At 40.9% G+C, this 15,981-nt stretch overlaps 1 protein-coding gene across 2 annotated transcripts in view; it reads right to left on the bottom strand.

Moving 5' to 3' along the window:
* The window catches only part of cntnap2a (contactin associated protein 2a), a 304,029-nt gene that overhangs the window by 171,289 nt on the left and 116,759 nt on the right, over nucleotides 1-15,981 (bottom strand). For both annotated transcript variants that reach the window (XM_020087434.2, XM_020087435.2), the window contains exon 2: nucleotides 9,048-9,158. In XM_020087434.2, the coding sequence (XP_019942993.2) occupies nucleotides 9,048-9,158 (111 nt within the window). The remainder of the gene's footprint in view (nucleotides 1-9,047; nucleotides 9,159-15,981) is intronic.

The raw sequence follows: 15,981 nt of genomic DNA on the forward strand, positions 1-15,981 counted from the left end.
AGCAAAGCAGCAATAGTAACACAGTCTGAGCGTGTGTGGGGAGTAGAGTCACACTGATATCAGTGCAGAGTACAACCACACATAACCAGAGCTTATATCAGTGGTTCAGTGGCATAAAAAAGCTGCATCTGTAAGTAACATCTATCATCAACAACAGAAAATGGCCTAAATGGATTCCTTTTAAAACTATCAACTCATCAAATCTGTGTAGTTACTTTCTTTTATCTGTTTATCTCTGTTTGGCCTCAGTCGTTGATTTTAAGACGTAGATAATCAGATCGCACTGAGCTGGACAAGTTACTAGCTTTGTCCATAGCTGCAGGGGAGATAACATGTACTTACAATTCATGCTATACAGTAACAAGTGGTGCCAGAATGATTCATTTATTTATAATAAATTTAACTGTAAATTGTGAAGCCTGTTTTTGTCTTAAGTGACAATTTCACTGATATCCGCATCTGCCTTCATAAACCCGTAGTATAAATCATCAATTACCAATAATTCTTTTGAGATTCGCAGAGGGAGTCGTAGCCAATCACAGCGGACACTTAGCGAGAGGCGGGGCTTATCGCAGGGCCAACATAAAGAGACCGTTCATGCACACATTCACACGTACGGTCAATTTAGATTCCGAAGTTAAAGATGTTAAAATGTTACTCAAATGTCAATTGGAGTGTTTTTACTGCGTTACTGAGTGGAGCGATGCAAAACATGTGGCTCCGTTAAACTGCTTTCCTGGTTCTACAATAGACTGATGGTAGAAAATCAGTCAGAGGAGAAAAAAAAGAGAGCAAACAGTGGAGAAGAGCACAAAGAGCAAGTGAGCAAGATAGGGCGATAAAAGGAACAAAAGTGCGATCGAACAAGTGAAAGTGTGTGTGAGAGAGTGCAGAAGAAGGGATGAAAGGTTTCTGAGACACAGAGGTTCTCGAGTCAAAGAGCAGACTTCAGAGAGTGTCATATTGGAGAGTGTCATATTGGACGAGTGACGAGCGGCTGGTGACAGGCGTGACACAACAAGCACAAGTGACGCTGGCAGATCACAGCATCAAACAAGGGAACATCTTCCCTCTGTCTTACTGTCAGCGTGGGAGACTGAGTGGGCGTGTACACAAATGACACAATTTGTTTCTGTGCCTGCAGGTTTAAAACGCTTTCATGCCTTCGTGCGTGCGAGAAAATGCGAGCGAGCGTTTATCAAAGTTGCCACTTTTCATACCCAAACCACATTAACAGAGACTATAACTTTGTAATTAATTAAGATGCTGGGGCGTCGGGGGGGGGGGGGGGGGGGGGGCAGAAGAAAGAAAACAGCTGGTTAGCCCTCTGTTAGTACTTCATCTTTCTGTCATGGAGCAAAGGGAGCGGATGGAGACAGAGTAATTTAATTAGGAGCGGACCGCCATTATCGATGGATGACTGCAACGGCTGAAGACATCAAACAATTCTGCGAGATGACAGAGAGTGAAAAGCAACGCATGAGGAGTCAGCTTTACTGCAGTGTACTCTGATGTCCTTCATTTGAATAAAGTGTAACTTCGAAAAACTTTGGAAAAAGTGCGAAAATGTGAGAGGAGAAAAAAATATAGATAATGAAGTCTGGGCAGAAAGAAAGGGGGCAGGCTGAGAAAATGGAGTGTGGGATTGAGAAAGTTACTGTAGAAAATAGAAAGTGTATGGAGGGAAAATGAGATGGAGGGGGGGGACGGGGAGACAATGATGTGATGGAGGGCAGAGAGAGACAAGACAGAGCGGAGGGCAGAGGAACAGAGAGATAAGGAGAAAAGAAAATGGAATGTAAGGATCAATGGCCACGTGTTGGTGATTAGTGGGCCAATCTCATGCTTGGCCACGTCCGCACTGCGCAGTAATGTGAGTGCACATGCATGCTCACCAGGAGCAGAGAGATTACTTCATTTTTACTTAACTAAAAGTACTGTTATTTAAAATAAAGCTTGCACAGGCACAAGTTAAGTTAAAGGAAACATATTTTGCTTTCTTACTTTTGATTATTTCTTGAAAAAGTGTTAATGATCTAATGTTGAGAAAAGTCAATATTTTCGTCATACTATCCATTACTGCAAATCCCCTTTCAGCCTCCGATAAAGACCAGTCTTCTCTGATTGGCCAGTTGCCCCACTACATTGTGATTGGCCAACCACTTCGAGCTTGCGTAGTAAATGTCGTTCTCTCTTTACGTGGCTTCGTTGGGGGACATGCCATACAAGCTGTTAGGCGTGTATCATGCAAATTATGTGATATGACAATACAGTGCAGCAGAAGTATCGGCCGAAATACTGACGATGACATTTCAGGAAGGTTTTTTTGTGGAGGAAGAGGAGTTCCCTTTATTGTGGACTATGGGCTTTTTAGATTTGCAGAATTTCTACATTCACAAAATGACTATATACCAAAAAATATAATATACATATATAACGAAACTATTGAATAAACAAATATACAAGTGAACAGATGTGTTTCCTTGTAAGAACCACACTGAAGGCAATCAACTATGCAGCCTATGCATACAACTGATAATTAGAAACTCAAGTGGCAGCTTATTAGGTACACCTAAACTTACAGTCCCTTCATCAAGGCTATGATGTTCCATTTGTATTATAATAATTTTAAAGCAGTGTTTAACTGTGTAATCACCTTGAAGGACATAGTATTTGGTGCTGCTCAGCTGTGTTGCATTATACAGAGCGGTATTTCTATTATTTAACCTACCTTCACTGGTATGAATGCGGGGGCAACATAATGGAAACCCCTGAATACCTCAGCAGGTGTCTTTAGACTGTAAGGAGCAACATTAAGCAACATAAATCAAATAGACAGCTTCATCATATACAATTAACTGCAGCACAAAGCAGCAGAAAATGCGGAGGTGAATAAACAACATAAAATCCAAAGCAGCTGCAGCCAACACGGATGAGCGCCACATTGCCAGGCAACGCAGTTGTTGTTGATGCTCTCCTCTGTACTGAGTTACGACAATCAGTCATTTGTCGTATGCACCTCACTCTGCAAGTCTTGTGCACCGTGAAGTCCTTCTGCTCGTTTATTCTCAATGTAAAATGTAACCATGTCCCATGAGCCTCTCTGGTGTCATTGGTTTCAAACACGCAGCTGTAAACCGATCTGCAGCCACAACAGACATTATCAGAAACAGCAGGAAGGAGGTGCACCCCTCACAGATGGTAGAAGTCAACAGCTTAAAGAATTATCTAATTAAACATACGCTCATTTGAACACCTTTTCAGAACTGAAGTCTGAATATTGAATGGTGGATTGGATTTTAATGTTTTACCAATAAGAAAAGTTTGTAGCAAGGGTATTTTAAATATCTAGTTTTAATACTCTATGAATCAGAAAATACTATCAATGGCTGTGAAACCCCTCAGAATTAATCATCAGAATACAGATAGAAATGAAACTGAAAAACCTGGTGTATGAGAAACTAAAATTACTGGTTGTAGGCCTCCGCCTAAAAGTACAGTTAATATATCTATTTTTTCCAGACTCATATGAGGACTTTGACCTTTATCTTTGTCCACTGAAATCTAAATCTAATCTCTGAATCCGAATGATAACTAGTAAAAATGTGAAGAAATTCCCTATAGGCTGACTAAAGATTTTCATGTTTTACATGGTCACTGTGACCAAAAATCAAATGAGTTCATCCTTGACTCAAATGAACTTTTTTAGTAAATTTTAAGAATTTCCATCAAAGCATTCTCGAGATATTGTGTTCACAAGAATAGGATGGATAGATGGACGGACAGAAGGAATGATGGACGGACAGATGGACAACCTAGAAAGATAATGCCTCCTGGTTGTCACTGCTGCAGAGGCATAAAAACTCAGGTAGAGAAAACAGCCTTTATTGTTATTAAATGGCTGTAGTTTAGCTGTAGTTAAATTATTCATCCTTAAAATGCTGCATAAGAGTGCTTGTACTATAGAAGACGTGTGTTTAGCAGGCAGGGAAGGTCTAAAGGCCAATTTATCGTTTTCATGTCTGTAAAGCTCTGATGTTAATTTCATCATCTGCCCGAGCCAGCGAGGTTCGTGTGGACACTGTGCGTGTGGCTAAATATATTTTGAGTGTGCACCGGCAGCCCATTGCACAAGACAAACAAACTGGATGCTTGCTTTGCACACCCTATGCATGTGCTGTTTATTTCCCAACCTGTTACTGTTCTGTGGCTGAGCACACATGCTATTGTGTGTGTGGAATATATCTGCGTATGCAAACCCTCAAATGTCTATACACGTCTGTCGTGGGCCAGGGGCGTTAAGAGAGAAGCTGCCGTGTTGAATCATGGGAAGTGTATAGGATCCAATGCTTGTGGAGCTTGATGCAGACAAATTAAAGGAAGGATATGTCAGCATCTGCAATTTTCTGTCTCTTAACTGGCCTTGCCTTATTTAAGGTCTGAACTGAATTTGTGTGCCACTTCGAAATGAGACCGCTCAAAAAGAATTATATACACAAGCCTTTTAAAAACTGTTGAACATAATATCAAACAAATGTTAATATCAGTCTTGAAAATGTTCTGTGACCTGTCTTCAAACCTGGCAGTCCCACGTGGCTGGGAAACCCGGTGATGAAGAGATGTGAGGAAATCATCCCTTTCTACACTTCATTAGTCTGTGTTTCTCTTCCTTGCTTTCTCTGTTGGTTCAAATAGACCAAAGAATTTGGGCTGTGGGGGGAGTGGGCTCATCTCTCCCTTTACCCGACACCCAGGAGATGTGCAGAGAGTCTCATACATGAACCAATACTACGGCAAGGTTGTGAGGGGGTGGGTGAAGGTACATTCTGTGGGAGAGCAGAGGAAGAGGAGTGATAGCAAGAGGCAGGAAAGAGCCTGAACATGACAACAGGTGGCTTCCATGAATGTACTTAAGCCATTGCATATAGAAAATACTCATGAATATGTTTTTTCATTTACTCTGGTTATACGGTTGTAGCTGTTAGCTGCTAAAGAGGAGGATGCAAAGAGGTATTTAAAAGACACAAATATTATGTTGTTGTTTTATTAGCAAAAAATGGTTTTCTTTGCACAATATCCCATTTAGCATTTATACACACACCAACCTTTCCAATTCAACCAAAAGTAAAAACTTTTTTTATATAATATTTTGAGGCTTTTCTCAAATGTTTTTGACATTTCCATAAAAGGTTTTTATTATGAAAAGAGGGAGACTGAGGAAGAAGGTGCATTTAAGATATTAGAAATAAATAAAGTGTCTGTCTTCATTAGACTGTTCTGTTCTCGAAACCAGGAGGCAGAACCACCCCAAAACACACGCACACACAAATATAATAATGTGGATTTTTGTGCATCTAAAAGTTAACAAACGAAAGGGAGAAAAAAACCTACATCTGAAACTCCTTGTCACTCGTCTGTTTTATACTTCAGCTTCAACGTGATGTCAAGTGATGATACCCCACATTTGCATACTGCGCGTCTGGCAGCTTGTCTGGAACGCCCGCTGGCATGTTGACCAACAAAGCAACACAACAGAGTGGGGCAACAAGCCAATTAGGCAGAATGAGCACCAGCAGGAGGAGGGCCTTAAAGAGGCAGGAGCTAAATCCAAGTGTTTTTGACAGAGGCTGAAAGAGGAGCTGCAGCAATGGACATTATGAGCTAAGTGATCTAGTTATTACCCAAACTACTACATAATGTTTCCTTTTAGTTTAAATAAAATGTTTTGCTCATATAGTATATATATATATATATATATATATATATATATATGTTACATATTTTAGGGACACACATTCAGACACATTTACACACACACACACGGATAGAGGTAAGAGTGTGTGTGACAGAAGGATGAACATGCAGGGTATGGACCAGGGGCCTGGTGACTGGCTGGCATACAGAAAACGACTTCCTGCCAGGAAAATCATAATGGCATCATTTTTACCTCTCTCACACACACAAACACACACACAGACAAGGTGTGTGAAGCCAAGAAATGGATATACATACACACATCCTCTCTCTCTCTCTCTCTCTCTCTCTCTCACTCACACACACACACGCATATAGTCTAACAATCTAATAGCTGTCAGCATTCACAACACAAGCTTAATATGAGTGGTGTGTCCCATTGATTCCATGCCTCCCTTGTTCCACACCACTGGGAGATTGGAGTAGATTGGCTTATCTGCGCACACTCGTGTCACTGACGGCACATTTGGCTGCCAAACGCAGCTGCTTAGAGGGACCCCTCCTCATAGTGTGACTGTGTGGGCATGAAGCTGTAATCCTGGAGTCTGTGGTTTGTGTGTCTGTGACAGTATGTGTTAAATGTGTGGATTTGTGCTTTTCATGCCTATGTACATTTATCAGGGAAGCTTGTTGGGATGTTAACATTTTCTCTCTCAGCTCTTGTTGTGGGTTTGCAACTGTATTCTCTTATTCTAAATATGTGTAATGTGTATGTGTAAATATGTGTGTGAATTTGTGACATGTGACTCTATGTGCATTTCATGTCCATATTTGTGGTTTGTATTTTGTATCCAGTGTTGGAAAATGACAATAAAATAACAATGTAGAATTATTTTATAAAATAAATATTTGGGCTTTTTAAAGGCTCAGTTTGTAGAATTTAGTGACATCTAGTGGTGAAGTTGCATGTTGCAGCTGAATACCCCTCCCCTCTCCTTCCCCTTCCAAACATGAATGAGAACCTGTGGTATCCTTGAGTTCAGTCATAAAAACTCAAAAGGGGCTTAGTTTGTCCAGTCTGGGCTACTGTAAAAAACATGGCGGCCTCCGTAGAGAGGACCCGCTCCTGATGTAAATAAAAATATTTAAATGTAAAGGGACCATTCAAGGGTAAATAAAACAAATTTGTACAATTTAGATAAAACACACTTGTGAAAACATCACTAGGATTACTTTAGATTGAATTTCTTCCAATAGATCCCTTTCACTTGAATCCTACACACTGGACCTTTAAAAAAGAGAAAATAATTGTAATGAAACATCTCTTGTTTTTTGTAGAGAAGGATGTAACCATAATTGACCCTTCCTGTAAAACTTTTCTGCCTTTCGGCATCCCCTGTAATTTCATATCCCACCCCTGTCAAATGCTTTATGCTCAACAAGATGACGACCTCATCATCCAAGCACAGCGTCATTCTCTTGAGGACACAGGGACAGATGGGATGAGATGGAATTCCTGCAGTATTTTGACATGTGTCTCAGCATGCATCCATTTTGGCACATTTAAGGCTATGATGGGAGTAAGTGAGTTTCTTGTTTAAAACAGTGGTGGCTCTGGCTGTCATAGACTCTCATTTGGATCTGGACAGAATTGGGGATGTGTGAGAAAAATAAAGGGTTCGGTAATTACGAGTCAAATTGGCAAGTATCGAAAGAGGGAGAGATGAGAAAAAAAATCCTCTGCCAAGTACAGAATGAGTACAATTTGTCATATCCAAGCCATTAAGTTTAACCATTGTATTCTTAGATTTGGAGGTTCCAAGTATTTTATGGGTTTTCACAACTACCTTTTTTGGTTCAGACCCTCAGAGCTTTCAATTTAGTTCTTGACCAAAATAACAGGTGTGAAGGGTGCCTCGGACCACGGTCGAAACCAAATTTTAGTCTGACCAAAGGAGGTGGTCTCGGTACGGGTTCCAACTAAATCCACCTGTTTGCAGTGTGAAAAGACATTTTAGCATAGTTTGAATCAACAACAGGAAATTAAGACAGCATTAAAGCGCAGAAGAAGAAAATATGTTGAAGGGTCTCACAGAATTGCTTATAGTCTTCACCTCTACTGCTACTAATACCATAATGATATTGCAGAGGCAACGACAATAATGGTTCATTAATTTTATTCTTTTAAACGGAAAGAGACTTTTTTCTGTGCTCATTGTTACAAATTTTTTTTGTAAATAATAGCCTGATAAACAGCACACCAACGTCAGATACACGCACGTCAATCAATCAATGGCAATGTCAAATATAGGTAGACACAGCCCACGTATGGTCCAGACTCAGGTGTGAAACCCTTAATCTGGGTAATTATTATTTTATTTCTATACATTGGGCATAGACAATTTCACATTGAGTCCAAACCTTTAATTTTAAACGGTTTACACAGATATTTGTGCCTTATTCAGAAACTCTTGCTTTCTTCATGAGTTAAAACTAAAGTTGTTTTTGAAAGAAGGATTTCCATTAAAGCTCCATGTCAAGATATTTAAATGAATGACTTCTGTGAACTGTGGCTGAGTGCATTTCACACGGTATTGTTCAGCTACTATAATTCGAGTGTTATTGTCGCTCTTCTGTAAAACAACATCACAAAATTTCAACGCTTGAGCCATTACGTTCTCCCTGAAGACCTCCGGCTCTGAGGAGACGGCAAAAAAGTATGTGGAGAAAAGAATGCACAAGTCGTATATTTACACTTGTTCATTACTGCTGCAGGTTGGTCTTTATTCTCTCATTCTTTCTTGTTCTTAGCTGTCATGATTAAAGGGGGGGAGTGTCCTCACTCAGCAGCATTTCTATTGGAACGATTAAACACACCAGATTACCTGGCCTTTATTTGCCAGCTCTGAGCTCTGTCTCCTCGGTTGTAGTGTGACTATATTAGACGGAAAAGTATGAATTATTAATTGTATAAACATGGAGGGGTGTAATTGTCTGGCCCTATCTCTCTCTGCTGTGGACTGATGTGGAAATGAGCTCACAGAGATAATGACTGGAGTAAGGGAGAGGAAGATGGAGAGAACAGAGGTGAAAATACGAAGGGGGTAAAGGGAGAAGCACCAGAATGTAGAAGAGGACAGGGTGGAGGGGGACAGCAGCTGTGAAGGGATGACGCCATGAAGGCTTGGACGTTTATTTTGTGTGTGTGTAAATTCAGTTATAAGGAGGCATGTACATGTGCCTGAATGAGATATTTACCACGTGCATGCTTGACCCTACATATACAGCAATCATGTATCTGAGTACATGGACACACAAAGGGTTTTTCTGTGTGTGTTTGTGTGTGAGTCTACCTCCTCTCCTGTTGAGCTTGGCGTATCCGGCTGCGTATCCATTGGAGAAAACAGATGAGCTGGTGAAGGCTGTGTGAGGCAGAGGGGAGGCCAGGGCCTCGTCACACTTTGCTGTGGAGAGACAGAAAAAGAAATATGGAGAGCCGAGGAAGGAAGGACGAGAGAGGGACAATGGGACAGAATGTTTGAAAGGGAGGAGCAAAGAAAAAGAAAAAATGTATACATTAGTATTTTTTAACTGAATTAGAGAAACAGACATTTATCAACACCAAAATCGGAAAAATGGCTTTGACCGACCACTAATTCTAAATCCCAGCATTGTTCATTTAAATGTTATATAGATGAATTCTAAGAAAAATCTCCTTGGCTCAACTCTCACATAAAAATCTGAATTTCTTTTATTTTTCATATGCTTTCACTCACTCACAAGACTATAGACATATGGGCAAAGCTGGAGGTTGATGGAAGTAGTCTGTGGGTCAAGAACTAAGTCGGGCACGTCATATTTGAGCCAACGGGGGCATCAAAAACATCGTCTGAGTTCAAGTGCACTGCAAAAATATGACAATAACAAGCAATATGACCTTGTAACCAGATGCATACTTTATTTAGAAGTGAGAATCATTCAATCATTCAACAGATTTACTCAGCCTTGATTCACAAATTGTTGGGTCACTTTTGAAGTGAAATTCTACTGGAAATATAAAGATCATCTAAGAATATTTTTTGTGCAGGCAGATTCTATATAACTTTTTATTGTTAATGTAATTACTAAAGGCAGAGGATGTAAGTTTCCTCAATTTAGATTGTCACGGTTGGTTATGACATTGTGAAGGTTTAATATGTGGATTGTGACAAATCATAAAGTACTAGAAAAAAGAGGTGAATGTTTTAAATGCAGAATACAACGGCTTTACAGTGGCCTTTCCCACAGCACATAACCCTGAGGTAATCAAGCAGACCTGCGTCCAGATACACATTTCCCCCTCCTCCAGCTGCATGAACTGTGTACCTGAAGACTCGGAACAGCCATGAGGAAAATAGTGAGAGAGACCAGAGATGTAGTGCTGTTCAGTCTATGCTGACCTCCGTGTCAACCCACAACTCCTTGCATTCTCAAAAGAAATCCAAGAAAGCGAGTACAGCGGCATGTATCTGAAGCAAACAAAGATTATGCTGGACAAATACACAAATATATATTCTTGACACATACACATACACACGCACACACGCACACACAAAGTCGCTCTACTCTCTCTCAATTTTCTCTCTTTCACTCACTCATCCACACAAACAAAAATACACTCGCCTCCTCTAGTACATTAGGCCTCACGCAGAGAGAGAAATTGTGAATGGTCTGTCAGGCCAGGTAGAGGCAGTCAATAGCTCTCTGTCATGCCGGCCATGTGAGTGTGTGTGTGACTTGGAGTGTGTACTAGGGAGATTCAGGTGTAGCAGAAATAGAGATGTTTGTCTTTCTGTATATGTTTGTGTGTGAGTGTCAGACCTTTTTGGGCAGTTGGCTTGTTATACATATTACTTTTTTGTCACAGGGGTTCACGGTGAGAAAAAAATGGCATTGTCAGATCTTGATAATGTACCAATGTGTGTGTGCAGGTCTCTGTACGTGAGGGGAAATGGTCTGCAGCGTCCCTCTCTCTATATTTACCCCACATAGCCTGTTTTGACAACACACACACACACACACACACACACACACACACACACACACACACACACACACACACACACACACACACAGACGCTCCTTTACAAACACACCCAAAAAGTAATGTGTGTCTGTGGTACACTGACCTTGCACTAAAATAGTATTTAAATCCACCAGCAAGCATAAGGAGACTGGCTCGCCATCACAGAAATGAGTACAGCAGAGCAGAGTGTCCTTACTAATAGAGTTGGCTGGTGTCATTTTAAGAAAAATTATACTTTGGCCTGTGCCATAAGTATGTGTGCATTATATTATAAAGTGAATATATTATATCAATGCATTTGCAACTGCTTCTCTCAGTGAAGGACGTTTGCTTCTTATGGGAGAAGGTGAACTGGCTCTTTTTCTTCATAATAAAACAGTTTGTATGCAATGCAAAGCAGTGCATCTAACCCCGTCTCCTGGCTGATGTCATTGGATGTGACTTATGCAAGCGCACTCTGTGACGTGTTCCTGCTTATCTCCTTTTGCAACTGTGCCACAGGTGCAGCGCTCCTGCAGCAGCATCTGCTCAGGAAATTAGGAGAATTCTTCAGGTCATGCTCAAGTGTCTCAGAAATTATTCTTCTACCTACAAACACAGATACACAGACAAGAACACACACACACACACACACACACACACACACACACACACACACACACACACACACACACACACACACACTCCTCTCTTTCTTCTGTCTTTGTGAGGACCCTCCCGAGCCCCTGACCCTAACCTGACCAAGACCTAACCCTCAAACAGCCCTTTGATATTAAATAGACTGAATTTGTATCAGGCTTTTCTGGTCGTATCAACGAAAACGCTTATCAATATACTTTATACTACAAGCCACATTTATACACACATCCATACAGTGTTACACTAAAGATTCCCAGTTCTAAACACAGTTTTCTCAGGATACTCCGGCTGGGGGTCAAGTTTACTGTACACTCTAAATTGACCGTAAGTCTGATATTGAACGTCCAGGACGTACCCCGCCTCTCAGTCAAAGTCAGCTGACCCTCAAAGGATGAGCAATAGATAATGGATGGATGGACATTCACATTCAAGGGCAATTTGGGGTTTAGCATCTTGCCCACAGGCACTTCAGCATGTGGAAAGGAGGATCTAGGGGATCAAACCACCGACCTTCTCATTAATCGATGACCTTACTTCTACCTTTTGAACCACAGCCGCACCTAAGGTGTGTCAGATCATTCACTATTTGGTGTGTCCCAAAATGAAGACCAGCTAAAATGTCCTCACTACCCCCCCCAAAAAAAGTCTATAACTCAAACTGGTCCACAACACACGAAACACAGAACTTTATCACTGCACACAATAAGGACTGGGACAGGAAGAAATGGATGGAATGAGAGCAGGGACGTTAATGGCAAGGAAGTGGATTTTAAAGCTGTAGAGAAAGATATAGTGCATTTCTTCAGCGCCTGCAGTTATTTCCTCAGGGCTCCCTCTGCTCCCTGGTGGAGGGAAAATGCTACGTGGAAGGAATTTAGTGGTCAGATGATGGAGACCATACCTGTAATTAACCGGCTAATGCTCCCTCGCAAGATACAAATGTTTTGGAAGACATAATAATGCAGCCAGTCATATAGTCATTTAATGGATTGTGTGTGTGCATGCTTGGGTGAGAATGTGCTTTGCCTCTGAAACACAGCAATGCCTAGCATCCAAACCTCTTGGAACTAAAGTCTAACAGTCTCTAATTGTGATAATGGCTACCCCCTCCTGAGGTATTACTGGTGTACCTCTGAGGTATCATATATATATAATATATATCTTTCCTGGGTAGGCACTTTAGGTTGGGCTATTGTCTAAAAATTACCAGCAATAAATCTCACATTGTCCGTTTTCTCATTTTTCAGCATCCTAAAGGAATGCACCTCTCCCAACAAAAGTAATACACTTAAATGATTTATTGCTTTAAGATGATTTAACAGCAGTGCAGGGTTTCCCACACAGGTAAACTGGATTAGTGTCTTTACCTGTTACACCTAAATGCATGCTTGCACAAAAGCAGATGCTGTTGTATGTTTGCTCTGTATCAAATGTGATCAGCACATGGTGTCTGTAAAAAAAAAAAAGATTAATGAATGCAGACCACATGGTCACAGCCTCATGACTGAAGTGGGAAATCGTATCCCCTGATATTTACCCACATCTAAAGTGCAAAGTAGGGTTCTGTATGTTCTGCCACTTAAGGGCAAGCAAATGACTACAAGGTCCAAGAGCAAATGTCAGCATATTCCCCTGAGGGCGAGAGATAGATAGTTTTACGCATGATGGTATGATAAGAGAGGAGAAAAAGATAGGGGCAGCGAGGGAGGCTAGGAGAGACATACTTAAGATAAAAAAGAAAAAGGAAACAGGAGGAAGAGGATAGAGGGCGACAGCAAAGGAAAATGGCTGCCTACCAAAGCCTTCCTGGTGACATTTCCAGCAAGGTAAATAACTAGGATGTGGAAAAATAGCAATGGGTAGATGTGTCAGCTGGCTGCCAACAGTTGGGACCAGAGCCATGGATAGACAGTGTTTGGCCAGCTTGTTCAAAGGCCCTTACATTGCTGCCACATTTCTGAGGCTAAAGGGAGTTGGACACAAATGGAGCGTTATACATCCAGTGTGAAATTCATGACATCCTAAAAGATCAGTTGGCAAAGAAAACTAAAACTAACTAAAATTTGTCATGCAGAATGTGACATGATAACACAAAAACCTGCCTTGCCTTGTGGAATTCTTAAATAAATTGTCATACCTGCTCCACTGGCCCTTCAGGCACAGCCGTAACAAAGACATTTTAAAGGTATTTGGCACAAAGGAATCACACAATGCATTTTTTACATTAGCAGATTACAAAACTTTTTTCAGTGTTCTTTGAAAAAAACACTACAGAGAAAAATGCTGTCTTTATTCAGTGACGGTGAAACCAGTGTGTGTGTGGAGCTTTGGTTTGGTGCTGTCAAGTCCGTCCCTTCAGCAACACAGAATGGGACTTGGGGGCTTTTTCTGGCCTCCAGTCATGAACACAGTGCAAGCTGTCAAAAGTGCCAACAGCTGCATAGAGATGCAGTCTTACGTTTCAAACAGCCACTGAGTGTGAGCGTGTCCGTCTGTGCATGCCTTTGGTCTCTGCTGTGGCTGGGAGCACTGTCTATTATGAGATGCAGCAGGGCGCAGTAATTACACATGTTTACATGGCCACCAGTGTTCTGATGAGAGCCAGAGCAAGACAACCGTCTGAATAAGACACTTTCTGATGACCTTGACTTGAATGTGGTCATATTTGGAAAAAGCAATGATTGAGTTAAGACATGGAGGTTTCTGACCTTGTTCACATTGTGTAGACATGAATACATCTTAACTGCAGCATAATGTCCTGCGGCCTGCTTTCGAGTGTGAACAAGTAGTAGGGCATACTGTTGATGTGTGTCATACACAGTCTATACTCTGTCATGTGTAAACAGGAATATGAATGGATTATTCTATTAGCAACCTATGTAGAAATCATGATCAAATTAACATCTTATTCAGAATAAGGTCAATAATCTGACCATTGCGGTCCAGGTAAAAGTAGTCTCTGTTCGACCAAACAAAAATTAATATATATTTTCATAACTGAAAAAAGGATGAAAAGTGTGTCATTATTTTAAATCATCACATTATAGCTGGAAACAAAAGACGAAAATGCTGCTGGCAACAAACTATTAACAGCAGAAAATATTTGTTTTGAGATCCTGCTATCAGTGTAAACATATGCATCAGGAAACTAACATCTATTGACTCTCACCATACACTTTACCCGTGACTATACGAGCATTTTACCAAAGTGAAACTCTACACATAGTTGTCAAACCTCTCAAATTAAAGTAACTTCCAAAATTGCTTTCAAAAGCATTTTGGAGTTGCTCACCCTCCTCATGCGGTCAAAGAGACAGAGTTTAAAAACTGGTCAAATGGCCTTTCACTAATTAGCAAGCAGATACATACGCATGTTGTCCTGTACACCTGGAATTGCATGACAGCAGCTCCCTAGTGGGTTTCACAAAGAGGTATAGGACACAAATTAACAGATGTTCCGCAGCCTGCAAAAAGCCTCTCTAATTGGCATTACAGATGGTTGTTCCTACCGTTTGCCACCGTCTTTAGTCTATAAACAAGAATTGTGAAGTTACTACAAGATACAGTGTGTTCACTAAACCAACGTGAACTAGAAGGTCACTCAGAGAGCACAAACCTCCACCCGGGTCCAACAGTCCCCCCATGAAACCCCATTTAAATGCGCTACAGCCAGATTTTTATATGGATCTGCACCAATTTGCAAACACTCATAATATCACTGCCCTACGCGTGTCCATTTTTTTTCATCAAGAACCATAAATTATTTACTGAGAGATCAAGGCACATGTTAAAAAACGCCCCTATCTTGCAACGCTAAAGTTGTAATGGATTCTTTCCTGACCTAAACCATATCTTTCCAGCTAATTTCTTGGGAATCAGTTCCGCAGTTTTTGTGTAATCTAGACAAAGCCTCAAAGAACCAAACCCTTGTGTGGCATGCAATAGTTACAGAGTTGGCATGACTTCTTTGTTCGGATAATTGGCAGGTGGCAACCAACGTCAAGGTGTCACCGTCATCAACTGTGTTGGTGCACCATTCCTGGAGGCACATGAATACTGTGTATAGCAGCTGACTCTTAACTCGATTATCAGCATCTTATCAGTGTTGCATTGTTTGAAAATGGCTTTGGTGAGCAGTGAAGGTCACCGTCTTCACATCTTAGAAGTTCCCACCGCCTTAGAACGTATCACAGTACAACAAGCGCCAGATAAAGATAAAGCAAAGCAGCCTGAAGAGAACAAAAGACATATCAGACATGTTTTTATAAAAGATGCAACAATCGAATGAATGGAACTTCACCGTTCTGTAGTCAAGTGTTCACTGCTAACCAGAACAAGTGAAAACACCAATCAGGCACAGACATAAAGCAGCACAGATATACTAGTTTGACATTCATTCTTGCTGACATTTTTTTTTTCTGGCTTTAGATAGTGCTCTGACATAAACAGAATTAATAACTGGTTTAAATTTTACATTTTCTGACAGTGTGATTCACCCTCACTAGATCTCCCGCTGCTCCAAAGAATGAACAACTTTCCTAACACTGTACAATGTTTTCATTCTAATCCAAGTCGCTTATATC

This window comes from Paralichthys olivaceus, chromosome 17 (assembly GCF_024713975.1).
Source record: "Paralichthys olivaceus isolate ysfri-2021 chromosome 17, ASM2471397v2, whole genome shotgun sequence".
Classification (NCBI taxonomy): domain Eukaryota; kingdom Metazoa; phylum Chordata; class Actinopteri; order Pleuronectiformes; family Paralichthyidae; genus Paralichthys; species Paralichthys olivaceus.